The sequence below is a fragment of the Bos javanicus genome, chromosome 11 (assembly GCF_032452875.1).
Source record: "Bos javanicus breed banteng chromosome 11, ARS-OSU_banteng_1.0, whole genome shotgun sequence".
Classification (NCBI taxonomy): Eukaryota; Metazoa; Chordata; class Mammalia; order Artiodactyla; family Bovidae; genus Bos; species Bos javanicus.
This window is the reverse complement of record NC_083878.1, coordinates 102616415-102639398: the sequence shown is the minus strand read 5'-3', so window position 1 is coordinate 102639398 and position 22984 is coordinate 102616415. Positions and strand designations below refer to the sequence as shown.

The following is a 22984-nucleotide window of genomic DNA, read 5'->3' as shown; positions in this document are numbered from 1 at the left end:
GGCCCAGTGGTTAAGTCTCCACGCTTCCAATGTATGAAAGCATTCCAGGATGCTTGAATTCGACGCCTGGTCAGGGAACTAGGAGCCTATATACCATGCACCATGACCAAAACAAATAAAATAAAAGCACATCTGGACACAGCGTGGCCGATCAGCAGATTCCACGTGCCAAAAGCCCCTGGCAGCAGAATATCTGCCTGACTGGCTGTGGCCATGAACACATGGGCGGGGAGCACGCCTTCAGTTCCTGCCCCAGTTCCTGGGACTTGTTACGGAGCCACAGCTACACCCCTGCCGAACTGAAGTCCCGGTGGACGTGGCTCCGTGGTTGGTGCCGGAGTTTCCTACGGGCACTTGTTTGTTCATCCACTTATTCCCGTGTGCACCAAATGCCAAGACTGTGAGCCAAAGAGTAAAAGGCCTGCCCTCAAGGAGCACAGACTCTAGCTGTGGGGAGACAGATGACAAAGCAGACGAGCCGTGAGGTTGGATGTTAGCTAGAGATGGGCGCCTGGGAGGACACGCTTCCGGAAAGAGGGCCCAGCAGACACCCAGAAGAGAGGTGTGTCTAGGAGAAGGGAGGGAGGCCCCTGGGGGACCCTCCCCAGCCCAGACCCCTGAGCTGTGCAGAAGGCCAAGGGTGGGGGGAGGCGTGCTGGGAGGAAGGAAAGAGAGGGAGCAGCCACTGTCATGCTGTCGACAACCTTGAACCGACTGACCGGAAGGCCGGGGATCTGGACGCCGAGTGACCCCCAGAGACGCCAGCCTTCCCAACCTCAAAACATTCAAAAGTCTTAATTTGTGAAAGTTACTTATCTAAGTGACTGTTTCCAGGGTGTAAGCATTCAGCCTAGACTTCAGAGGCGTGGAATCGGGAGGTTGGATGGTTGGGTGAGTCTCACTGGTGAGTTAAACCCCCTGGAACCCGTGACACAAAGATCCAGCCACAGTCCAGACACGGGAGCCAGACAATCATATGATTGTCTGTGTAAAGCTTTTTTCATCTCTGTAAGTTACCGAGTCATTGTTTCTGGGGAAAACACGATGGCACTCTGTGATTTTAGCTGGGCATCCCACTTGCCCTTGGTGATCTAGAATAGTCTCTAAACATACATTTAACTCCTATAAGCCTTTCTTGAGCTTATGCAAGCCTGGCTGCACAGCTGCAGCGTGGACAAAGCATGAGACCAGGCATCTCAAGTCCTCCCCAGCAGCTACATCGTTATCAAAGTGGTCAGAACACTTATGACTATTATTAATTAATCATATCATAAGTGATACTACTACTATTTATGTTGTACTATACGACTCTATTGTGCATTATGTTGAACACTTGGTTGAATTAAAACTCTTTGTCTTATTAATTATCGTTCTTGTTGTTCACTCGCTAAGTCTTGTCCCACTCTTTGCGACCCCATGGACTGCAGCACGCCAGGCTTCCCTGTTCCTTCAGTGTCTCCCGGAGTTTGCTCAGATTCATGTCCATCGAGTCGGTGATGCCATCCACCCATCTCATCCTCTGTTGGCCCTTCTCCTCCTGCCCTCAACCTTTCCCAGCATCAGGCTCTTTTCCAGGGAGTCAGCTCTTCGCATCAGGTGGCCAAAGTATTGGACCTGCAGCTTCCGCCTCAGTCCCTCAAATGAATATTCGGGATCACAGCATTGTCGTGGCAAAGAGGCTTGTGTAACTCAGTGAATCTCTGAGCCACGCCATGCAGGGCTACCCGGGACAGACAGGTCATAGTGAGGAGCTCTGGAAAAAGTGGCCCACTGGAGGAGGGAATGGCAAATCAGTCCAGTTGTTGCAGCGAGAACCCCACGAACAGTATGAAAAGGCAAAAAGATATAATAGTGGAAGATAATTATCATTATCATTGCTGTTTTGGTAATAGTGGCAGTTGTTGTCTGGACTCCAAACAAAGGCTTGGGAGGCCGGTCTGGCGCCTGGTCCCCTGCGCCTCACCGTGAGGACACGGTGCAGACAGGCTGTGCTTATTACACTGTTGATGGTGACCACTGACTGGGGTCTAGGACTGAGGGCCGTGTTCATGACCTTGTTTAATCTGTGCAGCAGCCCAGTAGAGGCGGGGCTGTCATCGTCCATGTTTTAGGGATGCAGCATCTTAAGGCTTTCAGGGTCTTGCCCAGCGTCCCCACAGTCAGCCCCTGAACCAAGATGTTTTTGGCCCCTCTGTTCTTGTCTGATCATCACTCAGCTGTGTCTCTCCAGCGAGTACCTCACCTTCGTCCGCCTCTGTGTCTCCACTGGGCTCAGACTTGCGCTCTAGAGCTCCTTCTAGCCTGACATTCTGATTCCGATCATGTCCAGGCCATTGTTACCTGCCAAGTAAAGAAATATCTCCTTTAATTTGTTTTAAAATTTCTTCTGAGCTTCCAGGGGCATCCAGTACCTTTTTCATCTCTTCCCAGTGGAGACAGAATTTCAAGAGGAAGAGGTAAGGCGCCTAATTATGTGCTCTGTTTGTTGAGAAACAAAACAAACCCTCATCCAAAATAAACAGGCTTTCTTGCTTATATGCATATTCATTTGTATGGTAATTATTATTATTTAGCTACGCAGGGACTGGATGGGTAATTCAGAGCACAGAGAGGAGGCAGGGAGCAGTGTTCGGGGAAAAAGATGCAATCACAACCCGCCAGGGTTCTCTGTTAATGTTGCCTTTTTCCCTTTTTTTTTTTTTGGTCTAAGGTAATGCTCTTTGAAGTGACCACCAAATATATTAAAAAAAGAGAAATTAGTGCTTTGTATCAGGATTATCGAAAGCAGGTGGGCGCTACATGTCAGGGACCCATTGCCTTTCCTTTAGGGGCAGCCGAGTTCTTGGAGTCCAAGAGTGCCTGGTGCTTGAGACCATGTCTGTAGGGCCAGGGGAGCCAAGAAGTGAGGCAGGGGGTTCACGAAGTCTGGCAGAGGCTCAACACCAGAGAGATTCCACACCTCACCGTCACCTCCATAGTCACCTCCGCTGTTGTTGTTTTAATGTGTTTTGTCTTTGATTGTGCCCACTCTTAGTTCCAGCAAGTGGAAACTAGTTCCCTGACCAGGGATGGAACCCAGGCCCCCTGCATTGGGAGCCCAGAGTCTTAGCCACTGGGCCACCAGGCCTCCACTGTTCTTTGGATTACTAAGAAACCCTTTCCCTCTTTGGCCCCTAATCTATCTCCCACAGTGACCAGGGTTTCTTCCTAATCCTTTCTTCATATTGTTTTTGGAGGGCTTGCTTTTCAAAAATGAATGAATTTATTTCTTCACTGCAGAATGTTCAGTTCAGTTCAGTCACTTAGTTGTGTCCGACTCTTTGCAACCCCATGAACCACAGCACGCTAGGCCTGTCTGTCCATCACCAACTCCCAGAGTCCACCCAAACCCATGTCCATCGAGTCAGTGGTGCCATCCAACCATCTCATGCTCCGTCATCCCCTTCTCCTCCTGCCCTCAATCTTTCCCAGCATCAGGGTCTTTTCAAATGAGTCAGTTCTTCACATCAGGTAGCCAAAGTTTTGGAGTTTCAGCTTCAACATCAGTCCTCCCAACACTCAGGACTGATCTCCTTTAGAATGGACTCGTTAGATCTCCTTGCAGTCCAAGGGACTCTCAAGAATCTTCTCCAACACCACAGTTCAAAGCATCAATTCTTTGGTGCTCAGCTTTCTTTATAGTACAAGTTTCACATCCATATATGACCACTGGAAAAACCATAGCCTTGACTAGACAGACCTTTGTTGGCAAAGTAATGTCTCTGCTTTTGAATATGCTGTCTAGGTTGGTCATAACTTTCCTTCCAAGGAGTAAGCGTCTTTTAATTTCATGGCTGCAATCACCATCTGCAGTGATTTTGGAGCCCAGAAAAATAAAGTCTGACACTGTTTCCCCATCTACTTCCCATGAAGTGATGGGACCGGATGACATGATCTTCATTTTCTGAATGTTGAGCTTTAAGCCAACTCTTTCACTTTCCTCAAGAAGCTTTTTAGTTCCTCTTCGCTTTCTGCCATAAGGGTGGTGTCATCTGCATATCTGAGGTGACTGGTATTTCTCCCGGCAGTCTTGATTCCAGCTTGTTCTTCTTCCAGCCCAGCATTTCTCATAATGTACTCTGCGTAGAAGTTAAATAAGTGACAATATACAGCCTTGACGTACTCCTTTTCCTATTTGGAACCAGTCTGTTGTTCCATGGCCAGTTCTAACTGTTGCTTCCTGACCTGCTTACAGGTTTCTCAAGAAGCAGGTCAGGTGGTCTGGTATTCCCATCTCTTGAAGAATTTTCCACAGTTTATTGTGATCCACACAGTCAAAGGGTTTGGCATAGATGTTTTTCTGGAACTGTCTTGCTTTTTCGATGATCCAGTGGATGTTGGCAATTTGATCTCTGGTTCCTCTGCCTTTTCTAAAACCAGCTTGAACATCTGGAAGTTCATGGTTCATGCATTGCTGAAGCCTGGCTTGGAGAATTTTGAACATTACTTTACTAGCATGTGAGATGAGTGCAATTGTGCGGTAGTTTGAGCATTCTTTGGCATTGCCTTTCTTTGGGATTGGAATGAAAACTGACCTTTTCCAGTCCTGTGGTCACTGCTGAATTTTCCAAATTTGCTGGCATATTGAGTGCAGCACTTTCACAGCATCATCCTTCAGGATTTGAAATAGCTCCACTGGAATTCCATCACCTCCACTAACTTTGTTCATAGTGATGCTTCCTAAGGCCCACTTGACTTCACATTCCAGGATGTCTGGCTCTAGGTGAGTGATCACATCATTGTGATTATCTGGGTCATGAAGATCTTTTTTGTACAGTTCTTCTGTGTATTCTTGCCACCTTTTCTTAATATCTTCTGCTTCTGTTAGGTCCCTACCATTTCTGTCCTTTATTGAGCCCATCTTTTCATGAAATGTTCCGTTGGTATCTCTAATTTTCTTGAAGGATCTTTAGTCTTTCCCATTCTATTGTTTTCCTCTATTTCTTTGCACTGATCGCTGAGGAAGGCTTTCTTATCCCTCCTTGCTATTCTTTGGAACTCTGCATTCAAATGGGTATATCTTTCCTTTTCTCCTTTGCTTTTTGTTTCCCTTCTTTTCACAGCTATTTGTAAGGCAGATTGTTCACACGGTTCAAAATTCAAAATGTTCCCAGTCTTCCTCAAACTCCTGTCCCGCAGCCACCTGGCTCCCCTCCTGGAGAGATGTTGATACTCTCTGGAGAGCATGTTCTTCAGAAGATTATTTTATACTTAGAGAAGTATTTGTCTTTATTTTTTTTTTTTTTTTGAGTTATGGTACCAATTTGTTTTTTCATTTTTTAACTGGAGCATAGTTGAGTTCCAATGTCGTGTTAGTTTCAGATGTACAGCAAAGTGACTCAGTCACACATATATGTTTGTTAATTCTTTTTAGACTCTTTTCTCCTATGGGTTATCACAGAGCACTGAGCAGAGCTCCCTGTGCGACACAGTAGGTCCTTGTTGGTTGTCTGTCCTGTGTGCAGCAGCGTGTTTGTGTCCATCCCAGCCTCCTGATTCATCCTCCCCCCACATCTCCTCTTTGGTGACCGGAAGTTTGCTTTTGATATCTGTAAGTCTGTTTCTGTTTTGTGAATTAGTCCATTTGTATGATTTTTAAAAATCAGATTCCATCTATGAGTGATTTCATACAGTATTTGCCTTTCTCTTTCTGACTTACTTCAAATACTCTCTAGGTCCGTCCATGTTGCTGCAAGTGGCGTTATTTTATTCTTTTTTATGGCTGCACACCACATCTTTATCCGTTCCTCCGTTGATGGACATTTCCGCTGCTTCCGTGTCTTGGCTATTGTGAACAGTGCTGCAATGAACATTGGGGCGCATGAATATATGCCCAGAGTGGGATTGCTGGACTGTGTGTATATGTGTTAATTGCTCAGTTGTGTCTGACTCTTGCAACTCCATGGACTATAGCCCACCAGGCTCCTCTGTCCATGAAATTCTCCAGGCAAGAATACTGGAGTCGGTGGCCATTCCCTTCTCCAGGGGCTCTTCCTGACCCCGGGATCGAGCCCAGTCTCCTATATTGGCAGGCGGGTTCTTCACCACAGAGCAACCAGGGAAGCGTCTGGTGTGGTTGCATTGCATTATCTAAGACTTCACCTTAGCAGATGAGAGAGAAAGCATCTCTGGCTGGCCACTGTGTTGAAGAAGCCTGTGGGGGCCTCCTGGAGGACCCAATGGCAGGCCCCCGCCTCCAGCCAGCAAGGAACTAGAGCCCTCAGTCACAGAGCAGCATGGAAGGAAGTTCTTCCACAGCCTGAGCTTGGACGCAGTTGGATCTGGAAGCAATTCTTCCCCAGTTTGGCCTCCAGATGCAAGTGCAGTCCCCTGACACTTCGATGGCCAAGAGGCCAGCAGAGAGCCCAGCTCAGCAGTGCTCGGACTCCACATCCATGGGCACCATGGGGTGGATGTGCAGTTTTAAGCCTACGGTTGTGGTCGTTTGTTACAGAGCAACAGAAAATGAGCACACCACGTTCTCTTCATTGAGACAGCCCACCGCTCCTGCCTCGTGGCTGGCCAGCTGCTTCTTGATTCTTAGTCTCCGGGCAGAGTCCCTTGTACAGGCAGACTGTTGCATGAGCCCACAGCACCCTTCTCTTCTCTGTGAGCTCTGTGAAGGCAAGGTCCCATCTGTGCCAGTCATCACAGAATCCCACAGCAACTCCCATGGTACCTGGGTACAGACTCAGGAAATATCTATGAAATGAATGAACAAGGGAATGCCATTCACATAATTCCATGAAATCTGTTCCCAACTTGCTGTTGGCCCAAGGAGGGGAAGGTGTTTAAAATCCATCAAGCCTGCTCTGTGGAATGTGAATGTTCTAGTTTTGTCGGTAGGAATAGATGATTACGTCTGGAGATTATTTTCCATTATCAGCGCTTTCAAGGCTCATGTTTGGTGTGGTCTTCTCTAGCTTGACCAGGCTCAGCCAGTGCGCCACCAGGACCGGGGTTCCAGTGTTTGGGAACCTGCCTTCGCTTGGGGCTTGGCATCCTGTGCTGAGGCTCCCTGTGTCCTCCTTGTCTCTAATCGACTGTGACAAGGACAGACCACTCAGACACTTGATTTTGAAATAGTAAATAACAGCATTTCGTAGAAGTCTCTGTGCCTGGTGGATGAATTTCAGTTTGTATCACCAACTTTCTTAAAAACAAATTTCTTGAAAATATTCGTGCCTAAAACCTTTTCTGAAAGGGTAAACTGAGGCCCAGATGGGGGAAGGGCTTAGCCTAGATCAGGGACCCGTGGGCCAGGATAGGTGTGACCGCCCTCTCCTGGCTGCCAGGCCAGGATAGGTGTGACTGCCCTTCTCCTGGCTGCCAGGCCAGGCTCTAGCCCAGGACTCAGTGAGCTTGTGCTGGCTCTTTGACAAAGGCATGTCCGTGTCCTCAGGACCAGACCGAGTCAGAATGTGACTGTCCGGACGTATCCGGTCCAGGAGGGAAAGAAGAAATGTTTGCATGTAGGGTCAGCCGCCTCCCAGCTGTGGGGAGGGAACGGGTGTGACCGACTGTAAAGGCTCATCAGACAGTGGGGGTTTCATCACCCCGAAAAGGCAGAGGCCTCCGCAGATGGCTCATGTCCACCTCTGCTGGCCCTCGCATACCTGGGCTGGGGGTGGCAGCAGGACCTGGCGGGGGGCATCTGCTCAGGCCCCGGTGTGGCTGGATGTGGGCGCCCTGGGGCTGCAGGTAGGCCGAGAGGGCTCTGGGGGGTGCAGCCCAGTGTACAGCCCCGAGCCTGGCCCGAGGCCCATGAGGCAGGGTTACCTGCTTTCCTGGTGAGGTGAATGGACAAGAGCAGCAGGAAGCTGCCTCCTCCGTGGTCTCCCTGGGCGCTAGGGTGGGGCCTCTGCTCTCCGGGTCCTGTGGGCTCCAACCCATCAGTGAGCCCGCAGCGTGATCCCAGAATTGTTGTTCCGGTGAGTTTTGCAGCGTCCTGCACCTATGAGGATGAGAGCTAGCAGTAATTGTAGGGCCTGGGGGTCAAACAGCGACATCCCAGAGCCAGCTGGAGCCTCCCCGCCCTGGCTTCTGTCCACATGCCGCGGCTTTTCTTCCCTCCTCTGAACTGCCACGTGGGCTGGAGTTCCAGGGCTCCGGAGGTTAGGGTTGCTTCTTGCTGGGCGTCAGGCCAGAAGCCCCTGCAGGCTGGGCCGGGCTGGGCAGCAGCCTTTAGTGGGAGTGAGGCAGGGGTCAGCATGCTGGGGGCTCCCGTGGCAGCCAGCGCCCTCCACAGTCGTGCTCCATGTCACAGCACCTCTCCTTTCCGTTTCCCAAACCAGGGTGCTCGGAGTCCCACCCACCGAGTGGATAGCCCACCCTGATAGCACAGACTCACCTGTTGTATCTGTGTTTCCCCGCACCCCTCCCCCAGGGTGGCCAAGCAGAGGCCTGCGTTCAGGGTGCTGAGTTCTAACCATCATCTCCTCATCCCCAGCCCTGGGTCAGGAAGTCTTCCCAATGCCCCCACCAAAAGCAAAGGCCCAAAAAGCAGAACCTGTCCCCCCAGGACTGTGGTTTGTTCAATGGGACAGGCCAGACTTCAATGGCCAGGCCCCGACCTCAGCGAATTCAGAAAATGCCACCGTGCCTCAGGACTCGTCGGCCTCTGGGATGGTGGCGAAGATCGGGAAGGAGGCAAACGAAGGCCAGAACCAAGCCCTGCGTGGGTGCTGGGGCCACAGGGGGTCCGTCAGGAGGAAGGTACCTTCGCGGTTCAGCAGCCTTTCCCTGCACACGCTGGGGGAGTCACCGCCACACTTGTGCGATCTGGACCACCGTCCTGTGAGGTTTCTACACCCAAGACTCCTGGGCACTACTGTGCGGCAGGGAGCATCCTCGGTCCTGTGGGGGACAACAGAATGAAGGAACCGGTGCCCGCTTTCACGGGCTGGCGCTAGCAGTGCAGGCAGGCCTTTAGCACTGATTCCTCCTGCTGTGCAGAGCAGGAAGCTGCCGCACCCAAACCCGCTGCTGATGTAAAGGAAAGACACGTGTGTTGCCTGGAGGAGAAACCGCTCGCTCTTCCAGACAGATGTCCTGCAAGTTCAGTGTCTGCTCCACGTCATCTCCCTCCTTAAACTGGAGTGACGTCGCCGAAGGCAAACCTCTGACCACACCCCCTGCTTGGAGAAAATCCCCAAGGCAGACTGGAAGGGGGGTCGTCCCCCACCCCCAGTGACCAATGCCAGGTGGAGACCTTTTCTTTACAGAAAATGGCAAGCGAGCCTTTGCGTTCACAGGTTAACTTCTTTTTGAAAGTGAAAGTTGCTCAGTTGTGACCGACTCTTTGTGACCCCATGGACTATACAGTCCATGGAATTCTCCAGGCCAGAATACTGGAGTGGGTAGCCTTTCCTTTATCCAGGGGATCTTCCCAACCTAGGGATTGAACCCAGGTTTCCCACGTTGCAGGCGGATTCTTTACCAGCTGAGCCACAAGGGAAGCCCAAGTATACTGGAGTGGGTAGCCTATGCTTTCTCCAGGGATCTTCCCGACCCAGGAATCAAACCGGAGTCTCCTGCATTGTAGGCGGATTCTTCTTTTTAATCTCATTCAATATACTGGAGACATTCAGTTATTTCATGAGAAAGGAAGTGATGCTGGAGCATACTTTTTTTAAAGGTTTTTTTTTTTTTAATTTGATGTGGACCATTTTAAAAGTCTTTACTGAATTTGTTGTAGTGTTGCTTCTGTTTTATGTTTTGGTTTTCTGGCCGAGAGGCGTGTGGTATCTTAGCTTCCCCCTCCAGCGATGGAACTCATGTTGCCTGCATTGGAAGGCGAAGTCTTCACCACCGGACCACCAGGGAAGTCCTGCATACTTTTGACTGTGGAACCAAAAGTTTAAAATTTACTTGGCAGGTTTCTAGAGTCTTGTTTATTTTTTCCTCTTTGCTCTCAGATTTATGCTTCCCTGCCCATAACGGGAGTCCGTATTTTATGGTTGAAATGCTGTCGGAGCGGAGGAGCCCGATTCTGGTCTGCAGAACCACCCGCTGTTTGTTTTATTTCTCCTGGCGGTGTCATTGGGCTGGCATTAATTACCAGGCTCCCGTCCTCTGACAGAGGGAACGCAGAATTTTCCTGGCGTTGTTCTGATGCTCGCGGGTTGGTAGATGTCACCCACGGCCTCTGAGGAGTGCGGGTTTATTGATCCACAGCTTTGCTGAGGCCCAGGGCTGTGTGTTCCTCTTATCCACACGCAGCCAGGATGGCGGGGCCTCCGAGGGCGGGTCTGAACTCCACTCGGAAAACTTCTGGCGTGCAGCGCTGTGCAGCAGGGCTCTGGGGGCCAGGGTGGGTGCGGGTGGAGCCCGGTGAGGATCCCCTCGTGGGTCCCTTGCTTGTGGGTGTTTCTGGGCCCTTTGTGGTGTGACGTCAGGCTTGTTGGTGGCACATGTGGCCCACCTGTCTGCACGCTGAGCAGCAGTGTCCGGGTGCTGTGTGGGCAGCAGGTCCTGACGCTCTCAGGACCCCTCTCGCTGCCGTCGGGGAGGAAGAAGAGATGACTGCAATGCGGGGCAGAGCCCAATGTTCTAGCCCCAGAGAGCGCTGGAGAGGCCTAGTGGTACTGGAGACAGGACTGGACTTGGGCCCACCAGCCATGTCGCCCTTGGCTGGATGATGGATCCAGAGGCTGCAGCAGGGGGCCTGCCCCACCCAAGAGCTGGAAACGGCCCACAGGAGGGCGGCACCAAAGGGCACCCTCAGTTCCCCAGTGCCAGGCTCTTGGTGTGACTTAGTTTTCCGGTCAGGGGTCAACCCAGAAAAGCATGGCATGTGCCCGAGGCTGGGAACGGCGCCAGCTGCCATCGTCCGTCCGTACCTACCATCAGCCAGACCTCGGGCCGGCAGTTCCCACTCGTCACGGCACCTCACCCTGAACCCCAGGGCGATGATGCTGATAATGTCAGCATTATCCCCGCTTTGCAGATCAATTGTTATGGCTGTTAAGTGCGGGTCCGGGGTCCCAGCTGGCTCAACATTGTCATTCAGAGCATGTTTTAAGAATTGCAGAAACTAAAATGATTGATTTTTAGCTATAATCTGTAACATATTAACTACTTCCAATTTGAATTATACATACTACTGACAACCACTCCAGTGTTCTTGCCTGAAAAGTCCCACAGACAGAGGAACCTGGCGGACTACAGTCCAATGAGTCTCAAAGAGTCCAACACAACTGAGCCCAGCACAGGACACACTTATAATGTTAATTATAAATAAACATATTGGTTAGAATACCAGAGCATGTGTGCATATGTTTTTCAGTGTGCTTTTGACTTGTTGAGGCTGTGTGGAATTCACTAGGCTCTCAACTGATGAAGTCTCATTCTCCGGAGTAGGCCCCGTCGCATTCTCCTTCCGACACTTGGTCAGGTTGGGTTTTTCCTGGAGCAGCACCCTAGGGTCTAGTCTCTGGCAGCAGACCACGGGCCTGAGTTGAGATGAGCTTAGAAAGGGTGGAAAGTGGTCTGGGCTTCCTCGTGGGTTGAGAGTGAATGTCCCAGGGCACTGAGCCTGAGGAAGAAGGTGCCGACTGGGACGGAGGGAGTGAGAGGCGGCAGGGCCGACGTCCACGGAGCCCAGGTGACTCCTTAGACCTCGCCTCTCTCTCTCTCCTTTCCAAATCCACTGATCCAGGCGTGGCTCAGAGCCAAGCAGCCAGCCCCTCAACTCCCACCCCTCCCTTGGAGCTGGCGCTCTCTCCCCCTCGTCCTGGGGCCTGAGAAGCTTGGTGGGTGCCGGAGGCTGGGAAGAGCCCAAGCTGCTGAAGGAAGTGATGCGGACATGCCAGGGACCGCGGGACAGAGGAAAGTGACCCATGGCGCCGCCCCCACCGAGGTAGGGGGTGAGGGGACAGCTGCTCCTGGTGGAGGTGGGCCCTGAGCGTCAGCCAGAGTCCTGCCCGCCTCTCCGGGCCTGAAGCGGCAGCCTTGTAATCAGCTGCGTGGAGACTTGGCCTCTCTGTTTTGTGGAAACGCCCATGATCCTGCACCACAGGTTGTTCTTAGCGGGGAGAAAGGCGCCTGCTCTGGGTCGGGTGCTGGTCATCCCGCTTCTCGTTAATAATCCGACGCAGTCACTGCAGGGACTTTTTCTTAGAGGGTCTGACTGCCCCCATTTTGCAGTCGAGGATACTGAGACTCAGGTTTTGGGTAATTCATGATCACAAGGCTACAGGCTTAGAGCCCGTGGCCAGTGCTTTCCCTGCCCCAAGGGTGGGTGTGGGGGTCCCAGGACAAGGGGGAGGGAGCTGCAGCTCGAGGAGGAAGTGGAAATCAAGGGGCTGGCTGCTTGGCTCAGAGCCGCGCCTGCATCAGTGGATTTGGAATGGAGAAGGAGAGATGAGGTCCGAGGAGCCACCTGGGGTCAGTGGAGTCTGGGCTTGCAACTCCTGAGAACGAAGCCAGGACTCTAGGCAGACACGCACACCCAGCTTGGACCCAGCACTCGACCTTCAGGGTGCCCTTTGGAATGCCCTGGGAGAGGAGTCATTTCAGGTGTTGATCAGACCTGGTAAATGTAAACCCCCACCAAGCTCTGCCCCCACTGCCTGGTGGGGGTTTCCCTCTTCTTTTCATGATTTTGGGGAGCTGGCAGAATTTCATAGGAGAATCAGTCTGCAGGGTTGCAAGTAAATTATGATGTTTTCATGTGCAAAGACCCTCAGAGGCAGGACAGTCCCTCTTCCTGGTTGATGCCTTTTTCCCTGCGTAATTATGAACAGCGGGCTGTTTACTCTCAAAATGTCTTTGTTAAACCATAATTGTCTTTGCTAGAAGTTACCTCTTCCAATCCTCTTAATTTATAGGTGATATTCAGTGCCTTGCACAGTCCACAACCAATTAGAAAAGAGCCCTATGTGACCAGAGTTGGGTCAGCCAGATTTGGGGGTAGGTAGTTGAATGAACGAGTGACCGATCACCCCCAGGGCTGCCTAGCGGATAAGCCCTCCAACCAAGGGCTTCTGAACTTTTTGGTATGAAAACACAGTGTTCTGCACACAGCATGGATAAATGTGCTAGTGGGTGAATGGATGGATGGACAGGAGAATGAAGGGGCCCTCAGGCTTGTTTCCCACATGTTGGCTCCTGACTGTGATTTCAGGGGTGCAAGCTCCCCTGGGCGGCCCCCAGTCAGTCTCTGGCAAACAGATCACCGGGAGCGGGTCTGCACTAGGCCACAGTCCACTAGACTCCCTCACTTTCAGCGAAACGTGTTTTTCCCAAGTCTTCGTTAATTAGAAAGCTTTTCTCAGTTCATATCCAGAACGCCAGTTAGTGCTCTTTCCAAGAGATTGCCTTTTCATTTATTTTACTTTATTATTTTGGCTCTGCGGGTCTCTGTTGTGGCAGACAGGCTTTCTCTAGCTGCGGTGCATGCGGGCTTACTTGCCCAGCGGAGTGTGGGATCCTTGCTCCTGGCCCAGGGATCAAACGTGAATCCCCCGCATTGCAAGGCGGATTCTTAACCACTGGACCACCAGGGAAATCCCTGAGACTGTCTTTTTAAATGAATTCTTTATATTAATTTCTACAGTCCTAAGTGGGATGCCTTCTTGAAAGGGGGTAGAGGGAAAGAACAGAATTCGTCTTGGTCAGAATTATAATGACAGTAATAAAACCAGTTAGCAGCCTGGGCTGTTTCTTCATCGCCAGGCACCGTGCTTGTTTTCTCATTGTTTGTCTGGCTGTACTCCTCATTTAGTCATCCCGGCAGCTGTGGGGTAGACGGTTGTTAGCGTCCCCATTTTGCAGAGAAGGAGAGCAAGGCCCAGAGGTGTTGAAAGTCATGGCTAGCAGTGGTAGAGGCTGATTCCCGAGGCTCTGCTCTTCAGCACAACAGTAAACTGACATCCTGATGGGCTCATCTTATTTCTGAAGAGACGAGTCTACACCACAGGCAGGCTCTAAAGGGTTTGGAAGGAACAGACCCGTTAACTGGACGGTGTCGAGGTAGCCACTTTTTGTGCTTTCAACCACTGCCCACTGTGTCTGAACCCGGAAACTAAACGTGATTCAGCAAAGCAAGTTTCTCTGCAGTGGGTCATCTCAGCATCCTCCCAGGTGAGGAGCTGCGGTGGAACTGGTCCGTTTTTATGTGAATTTGATTTTAAAACATTTTTTAGCTATTTGGGAACAACAACAACAACAAAAAACCAAACCCCTGGAGAAGACTCTTGAGAGCCCCTTGGACAGCAGGGAGATCAAACCAGTCCATCCTAAAGGAAATCAGCCCTGAATATTCTTTGGAAGGACTGATGCTGAAGCTGAAGCTGACTTTGGCCACCTGACATGAAGAACTGACTCATTGGAAAAGACCCTGATGCTGGGAAAGACTGTAGGCAAAAGGAGAAGGGGACGACAGAGGCTGAGATGGTTAGATAGCATTACTGACTCAGTGGACATGTATCTGAGCAAACTCCAGCAGACAGTGGAGAACAGAGGAGCCTCGCGTGCTGCAGTCCACGGGGTTGCAGAGTCAGAAACGGCTTAGCGACTGAACAACAACAATAACAAAAACCTCTTAAGCATTCACATCTGTGTTTTACCGAATTTCGACACCCTGGAGATCAGTGGCTTTTAACCAGCGGGACCCAGGAGTATGGATTTTCCCAGATTCGTGTTTGTTTAGAAAACCATCAGGCATGTGTCACTGATTTGCCAAGATAGGTGGAACCCGGCTCCATCGGTTACTTGGAAACACCTCTCCCACACGCCTCAGCCTGTCTGAACACAGGCACTGAAGACGGCTGGGCAGAGCCTCGTGGGGCTGCCAAGCCAGCGAGCAGGCGAGTTCCAGAGCAGCCCGCTCGCTGCAGGGTGTGCCAGTCAGGGGCACCGGCAGGCGTTGCCTATTGTTTGAGATTAAACTTCAAAGTCGAACTTCCCGCTAGTCATCTCTCAGATGAGTTGAATATGGAAGCCGTCCTAAGATGCCATGGCAGGCTAAGATTGGCATGTTTCTGTCTGAACCAGAGGAACCAATACTGGCTCAACGTCATGTCAACTTTTTTGTAACCATCAAAATACTCTCATCTTTCTCACCAGTTGTCTTGAAACACATCAGTTTCCCAAACTGGATCTTTTAATATGCATTTCTTTTCTGGCTGATCAAAATCTCCTTTCCGCCCTCTTCTAGACAGTGGGGAAACTGTACAACATTTCACCAGAAAAAAGTGAGGGAGGTGGCAGGCCTACGAGGCATCTTGTAACATGTCCCCGATTCAGACTTTGAGCTGAGTGATCTGATTGATCAGACACAAACCTTCAGCCTCAGATTGCCTCCCTGGGACTTGACAAATCGGCCTCCGGCTCCAGGGAACCCCTAGGATAGAGCCTCCAGAGCCTGCAGTCAGAGCTGGGAGCAGGAATCAGGGTGTCCTCTGGAGAACCCAGGGGAGCGCCCCTACTCTGGTCTTTGGAGAAGAGAGGAGGAGACAAAAGCACCGCATCAAACAAGCCAAGGGCTCAGAGGGCAAGAGTCCTGTGGTGTGAAGTTGCTAATTGCACTTTAATAATAGTCAGAAGGGCAGGAGAGGCCAGTGTTCACACAGAGTGGGCCACGCTCTGCGGGGGCCCCCCGCCACATTCCCTGGGCTGGCGGGCTGCTTTGCTTTCCCTTTTTTTTTTTTTTTCCATCTGTGACATCTGCTCGGTGCTTGTCCCTCCTCTGATACCGAACCCCACGCAGCTGTGCAGACCTCCAGCTCTGTGCCGGAGCAGGAGTGCCCTGAGCATACGGCCTTTTTGATGTGTGATAAAACAGAAGCGAGCCACAGGGGTATGGCGAGCGAAGGCCTCGGAATATCAATTAGCCTGCTTGGAACAAAGCTGCGGCTCCGGAGCAGCAGAATAGACATTTCACTGAAGTGTCAGGAAGACGGATAACGTATTCTAATTAGGGACTGACTGCTACCTCGGCATCCAGCCGCTCCTGGAAGTCAGACCCACGACCCTCACGACGCAGCTCACCAGCATCCCATCACGGCGGGGTGCGGATGCTGCTGACTGATGGATGACTTCCTGCTTTGCCAGAATTTGCGGCCAGTAGCTTGCTCTCAACCAGAATTGCTGTTTCCCCTCGAAAGTGTGCTCCGTTTGCCACCGGGCAGTTGCAAATAACCTCTACAAAGGGAGGAGCTCTGGGGGACTTCCCTGGTGGTCCAGTGGCTAAGACTCTGCGCTCCCCCCACACCCCCGAGTTTGACCCCTGGTCAGGGAACTAGCCGCCACATAACACATCCTGAGGGTTCACGTGCCACAAGTAAAATCGCCATGTGCCGCAACTGAAGGCCCCACGTGCTGCAACAAAGATGGAAGACCTCCATGCAGCAGCTAAGACCTGGCACAGCCGCATGAATGTGTGGCTTTAAAAAGCAGCGAGCGGGGAAGAGTGCTGGGAAAGGTCTTTTCCAGGCACGAAGCCTGGGGCTTCCATCTCGAGGATGCTCCACGAGCCACACTCCCTGATGTAGAGGCCTGGGTCATTGTAGCCTTCCTTCCCAGGTGAGCTGAGGCTGGGACTAGCAGGGTGTGGGTGCCACCTTAAGAGGTCAACACATGATGTGATAGAGTGACTGGGTGACTCCTTAAGACTGGCTCCTCAGAGAAGGCCTTTCTGAGGAAGCAGCGTGCAGGCTGAGATCTGAATGCTGAGATGTAAGGATGATGGGGAAGGGGAAGGAGGTGTGTCCCCCAGGGACCTCGTTTCTTTGCACCTTGGGTGATTGGACCATCTCCCTGAGTCTGGAAGCGTAGACCCGGAGAGCCAAGGTGGCCTGGGATTCGCTTCGAGCGCCCCCCCCACCCCGCCCCGCCTTCTCCCTCCTTAAATGTCACGTCCGCACCAGGATGACGCACGAGCGAGGCCAGCTAATTAGGAAGATGTTCCTCACTTTGCTGCACTTTCCCTGTGTAATTGGAAGGCCCGCTTTCTCCAGTCGGCGAGAGCTGTTTCCCTGAATAGTTCTAAAAGCTTTGGACCACATACTGATATCAGCTGCAAATTTATGGGTGAGATTATAATGATTGCTCAGTAATGCAATATTAAAAGCGGAGGTCTTTCTCGGTGCTGAGCGAAGGCGGAGTTCCACCCTCCTTTCAGCTTCAAAACCGGGATTTGAAACAGAATTACCCGCCCCAGTCCTAGAAGAAGTGGTCAGTGGGCTCCAGCTCCCTCCCTTCCAGATACGGTAAAAATGAAGGGGTCTGAAAGTAGCCAAAGTTCAGAACATTTGGGTTCGGCTTTCAGAACCGTAAGTTGAAGGGGCGGGTTTCAGACCCCACACCTCCTGGTTCCTGTAGGGTGCACACATACGTAGGTGTTTGCTTTTTTTAAGAGCTGCAGCCAACACTTGGCTGGCTATAACAAGGACTTGAGGGAGCAAAAGGCTGTTAAAAATCTTGGTTTCTATTTTTTTTTTTTTCACTTTTGCTTCATTAGTTCTAGAATCCAGGGCCTCCGTGGCTGCGTGTTCTCCTGCATAATTTAAGAAATTAATGAAAGTGTGCCTGATTTTTCCAACACTCTGCACTCTGTAAATTTGTTTAGCTTTTTTTTTTTTTAACTGTCAGTTGAGGCTACTGGAGCCTAAACATTTCAATATTGAAAAAATGTGACCCTGTCCCCTTTTTTTAAAGAAAGACATGACTTGCCCTCAACCGCGTGGTGTTCTATACATCAGGTGTTATGAGTTACAAGTGACCTTGAGTCTGAGTTTATCCCATTAGTCCATCTCTGACCTTAAAGCAACCAAGTTCTTATCATTGTTGAGAGGGCGGGGCCTATGGCAGGGGGGAGCCCCCTTCTGGGAGCCAGCCTCAGAAACCTGAGCAGCTGCTTGGGGTTGCCTGACACCTCTCACCGCAGAATGGAGATCTAAGGGGGACCCAGTTTTTTGGGGCAGGAGCACGCTATGTCCCCCCTTGCCTGGTAAATGAATAAAGCTATGCTTTTTTACTGTACCTCCCCGAAAGGAAGGCAGACCTGAGATAATCAGTGGCTTTATTTCACCCTTCCAAATCTTGCTTTATCTGACCATCAAGTTGAGGGCATTAAATAGTAGATATGTGAGGGCTTCCCAGGTGGCTCAGTGGTAAAGAAGATCCCCTGGAGAAGGAAATGGCAACCCATTCCAGTGTTCTTGCCTGGGAAATCCCATGGACAGAGAGGTCTGGCGGGCTACAGTCCATGGGGTCATAAGACCCGGATACGACTGAGCAACTGAGACACATGTATAACTCTAGGCTCAAGGGACTTGAAAAGACTCTAGAAATTGTTTAATGTGAATATTATTGGGGGACATCAAAAAAAGAGAAAAACAACATAAACAAATGGGAAGATATATTTTTTTTGTCACGTGACTTACAGAATCTTAGTTCCTTGCCCAGGAATCGAACCTGGAGCCCTGTCAGGTAGAGAGCTGCGTCATAACCACTGTACTACCAGGGAATTCCCAGGAAGATGTTTTGACGTGATATTGTAAAAATGTCCATCCTCCATAAATTAATCTCTATATTTAATGTCATTCCCAACCTTGTAGAATTTATATTTTTGGAACTTAACAAAATAGTCTTCTGTTTACCTGGAGGAACAAATGTAAAAAAAAAAAGAAAGAAAATGAAGGAGGAGCATCTCCTACTAGATAGAACAATAAATTATAAAACAGCAGTAATTTAAACAGTGTGAGTCTGACACAACAGTCTACAGGTAGAAAGATGTCAGAACCAACATCACACCGACATGTAGACTGTGTTAAAATTTTTTTCTATTTAGAGGGAAGAGGGGCTTCCCTTGCAGCTCAGTTGGTAAAGAATCCACTGGCAATGCAGGAGACCCAGGTTCAATTCCTGGGTCTGGAAGATCCCCTGGAGAAGGAAATGGCAACCCACTCTAGTATTCTTGCCTGGAAAATCGCATGGACAGAGGAGCCTGGCCAGCTACCCATGGGGTCACAAGAGTCAGACATGACTCAGCGACTAAACCAACAGAGGGAAGAGGACAGGCTGTTTCACAGATGACCCTGGGATAGATGGAAATCCACATAAAAATGGTCAGGTCAGGCCCACATCATTTTTGAAAAAAAAAAAAAATCTGGCTCTATTAAATATACTATTTCAGGGTAAAGAATTAAACTGTTAAGAGAACACAGTTTAAATGCAGGTGAATATTTACCAGCTTTTACAGTGACAAGGGCCTTTTTATACATCCACTCAACACCAGAATCTGAAGAAAACAGCACTGATTGATTTGGCCATAAACTTATGTGTTAAAAAACACACACGCAAAATTAAAAGGCCAAAGCCAAACTGTGGAAAATGTTGGTCGCTTTGTTTGTCTCAAGGAGTGTCTGGTAGCAGTTGCCAAAATAAGTTAATATTCTTAATATGTAAAGAGCTCTTGTGAACAAATAAGAGGATAAAACCCCAAGGGCAGAGTGAATAGATGACATGAATGGGCATTTTGGAAAAGTGCAATTTCAAATAACCAGTGCACACATGGAAAAAATATTGAACCTCATTAGTGCTCAAAGAGATGCAAATTAAAACAGCAACACTATGCTATCTTGCTGGACAGATTTTCCCTGAGATAGAGCCTTACAGTGACCAAGATGCAGGGACACTAAACAGGTGATCCACCATTGGGTTCAGAAACTGATGGGCAAGTTTGTAGCTTGGTGTGGCAAAATGTATCAAAAATGATAAAAGAAGGTATCAACTTTTAGAAATTTATCAGGGTTTTTTTTTTTTTTTTGAGGGGAGGGGTGCATACCAAAATGCATGTGGGATCTTAGTTCCCCGACCAGGGATTGAGAGCCTGCACCCGCTGCAGTGGAAGCTGGAGTCTTAACTACTGGACCACTAGAAAGTCCCTAATAAATGGCTTTGTTTCCTTTTTTTAAAGTAGTGGAATGAAACTAAATGAGCAGCAGTATGTGGTTCATTAGCATTTGGCAGGTCAATTCATGCAATGCTTGGCAGCTGCAAAAACTCCCAGGAGAGGAGAATTCTGTGATGTGGGAAAGTGCGCATGAAGTGTTCTCACTATATGAAAAGAACAGATTACAAAATAGTATGTACAGTGTGATTTTTCTCCCTCTACTGCCTTCCCCACCCCTAACCAGAAAAAAAAGATATCCGTCTGTGAAGCCTGGCAGGAGATGCACCAAAGTGTTAACAGTGGCTAGTTGCGGGTTGATGGTGTCAGTCAGCGACAAGCATTATTGTTTCCACCCTGTAGTGTTTTCCACATCGTGTGCAGTACTCGTGTGTAACCCTCACAATCGGACCGAAAGGTTCATGAAAATAAATCTAAACCGGCTCCCCAGCTGATCCAAGAAGGTGCCTGAGGAAGTTCAGCCCTAAAACAAATTCACCAGGAACAGAAACCTGGACTCAGGCCTCCTAATGCTCTGTTCATCCAGGACTCGTGGGCTTTTGTTTTGCCCCTGATGGTTCCTTGCCTCTCACATCTGAGAAGCTGTCTTTGGGAAATAATCCAAAATGTGGAAAGAGCCACACACAAAGACGTCCCTTACAGTGTTATAATAGTGTGAATGGTCAGTGGGGGAAATGTCCAGTCACGGAGCGTGGTTCAGTAAGTGAGACCGCTCACCGGTGGGACGTTATATGGCCAGTGAAGAGGTGGGTCAACGTGAAAAGAAAATGCAGTGTGGTTATAATGTGGGATGGAAACAAAAAGTCAGGACAGAAAATCTCTATGTTGTGACTATCATCACAAACATCAGGTTCAGAAGGGAATGTGACATTATGAGAGGGATTGTTAAGTAAGGTTGATGCAGCTATCAGAAACATTTATTTTTTCTTATCTTAGAAGTTCCAGTTTTTCTAGAAAGGTATGATATGATATTCCTTTTTAAAAAATTTTTATTCTTTATTTATTTGGATGTGCTGGGTCTTTGTGGCAGCCTGTGGGTTTTTAGTTGTTGGCATGTAGGATCTTAGTTTCCTGACCGGGGATGGATCCTGGGTCCCCTGCATTGGGAACACAGGGTCTTAGCCACTGGACCAACCAGGGAAGCCTCAATATTCTTTTTATAATAACTACCCCCCACCAATCTGAAAAAGTAAACATAGGTGAGCCTCTTTACACATCCTCTTTCTAGGGCTGGATTCTGGACGGCATCCCCGAGACGCGGGAGCAGGCTCTGACGATCCAGACCCTTGGCATCTCCCCAAGACACGTCAGTGAGTAGCCCCGCCCACCAGAGCTGCAGACCCTGAGAGTGAGCGCCCAGCCTGTGCTGTGTCAGCGGTCCTCAGTGCCCACCCTCAGCCCAGGGCCACCATCCAGCAGAGGGGTTGATGGGCCTGTGACTCGGCAGGAACCAGGAGGACCGCTCAGCCGAGTTCTCCAAGAGCTAAATGCACTCGGGGCTTGTGCTGAGGAACCTGGGGTCTTGCTCTGACCCTGGGGATTCCCTGTTTCAGGAAGCCCCCATCTCAACCATGGGAAACTCTGAGAAACCACTGGAAGCTGGAAACCACTGAGAAGCTCTCTATAGGAAATAATCCCAAGTGTGGCAAAAGCCTTCTGTACAGGGATGTCACAGTTATTGGTGGCCCTGAAGGCGGTGAGCAGGCAGTGTTCGTGCATGGATGACCTCTGTCCTGAGATTCCATGTCTGTGTTCTGACCTCTCTCTTAAGGGGTTGATGGGTGTGGAGGTGGTGGGTGTTTTAGTGTCCTGCTGCCCACTGTGTCTGGTTTGGCTTCTTTCCTTCTCTGCCCAGTCGTGCTGAGCGCTCCAGACACCGTCCTGATTGAGAGAAACTTGGGGAAGAGGATCGACCCTCAGACTGGAGGTATGGCAGTCTCCTCCTGTGTCCGCCTGCCCTGTGGGATCTCAGAGGTCTCAGATCCTAATCACAGCCCCCACCCCTCACTGAGCACCCCTCTCAGCTTGGGCAGCAGACAGACCGAGGTCCCTGCCTGCTTCTAGCCGTGGGACGTGGGAGGGGCTGCCCAGTGTGTGAGGCTTGGTGTTCTCACCTGGACTTGAGGCTGAGAGCCCCAAGCCCTGCCTTGTGACCCGCTCCCCGTGAGAAGGCTGAGAGCCTGCGGGCAGGTGCCTGGCACAGAGCGAGCACTCGGGAGGCCAGCGCCGCCCTTCCCCTCGCCCCAGCACCCTCATGAGTTTGTTACTAGCAGCAACGGGGGAGCAGGCTGAAGCCACCCTTGGGGTGGGCGGACCCGGGGGGCGGACAGGCGTCCCTGGGACCTGCAGGCTGTGCTTCCAGCACGGGCGGGTGACTCTAACTGCTGCGCCCCTCTCTCCGGCAGAGATCTATCACACCACCTTCGACTGGCCCCCCGAGTCGGAAATCCAGAACCGACTGATGGTGCCTGCAGGCATCTTCGAGGGGGAGACGGCTCGGAAGCTGCTCGAGTATCACAGGAACATCGTCAGGATCCTCCCCTCGTACCCCAAGATCCTGAAGGTCATCAGCGCCGACCAGCCCTGCGTGGATGTCTTCTACCAGGGTAAACCCAGACGGCCCCTCCACTCGTCTCGTCCCGTGTCACTTCATTGGGCAGCGTCCGGGGTGTGCCTGGGAGCGGGGGAGTCAAGTTGTGGGTGGCCCAGGATCCCTGCCCAGAAACAAGCGTGGGGTTGCCAAGAGCGTCCCCCTCAGAGACCCTGGGCTAATACTCTACACCCTGAGTGGTCATCGGACTTGACAGTGGCGCGAGGAGAGGCGGGGATGGGGTGGGAGGGCAAGGAGCGCGCAGCCTTGCCCTGGGACATCCCTGGTGGTCTAGTGGTCGGGACTTTGCCCTCCAGTGCAGGGGGCCCGGGTTTGATCCCTGGGCAGGGAACTAGATCCCACACGCTGCAACTACGACCTGGAGCAGCCAAATTAAATAAGTGAATATTTAATAAATACATAAATACATGTTTTTA

General features: G+C 50.6%; 1 protein-coding gene across 7 annotated transcripts in view; it reads left to right on the top strand.

Moving 5' to 3' along the window:
* Window positions 1-22984, top strand: part of AK8 (adenylate kinase 8) — a 136253-nt gene that overhangs the window by 30396 nt on the left and 82873 nt on the right. For 6 of the 7 annotated variants that reach the window (XM_061433962.1, XM_061433961.1, XM_061433960.1 and 3 more), the window contains 3 exons: window positions 21186-21267; window positions 21813-21884; window positions 22363-22563. In XM_061433962.1, coding sequence (XP_061289946.1) covers window positions 21186-21267; window positions 21813-21884; window positions 22363-22563 — 355 coding nt within the window. Of the gene's footprint in view, window positions 1-11752; window positions 11900-21185; window positions 21268-21812; window positions 21885-22362; window positions 22564-22984 lie in introns of those variants that run through there. The other variant, XM_061433966.1, reaches the window with a different exon arrangement.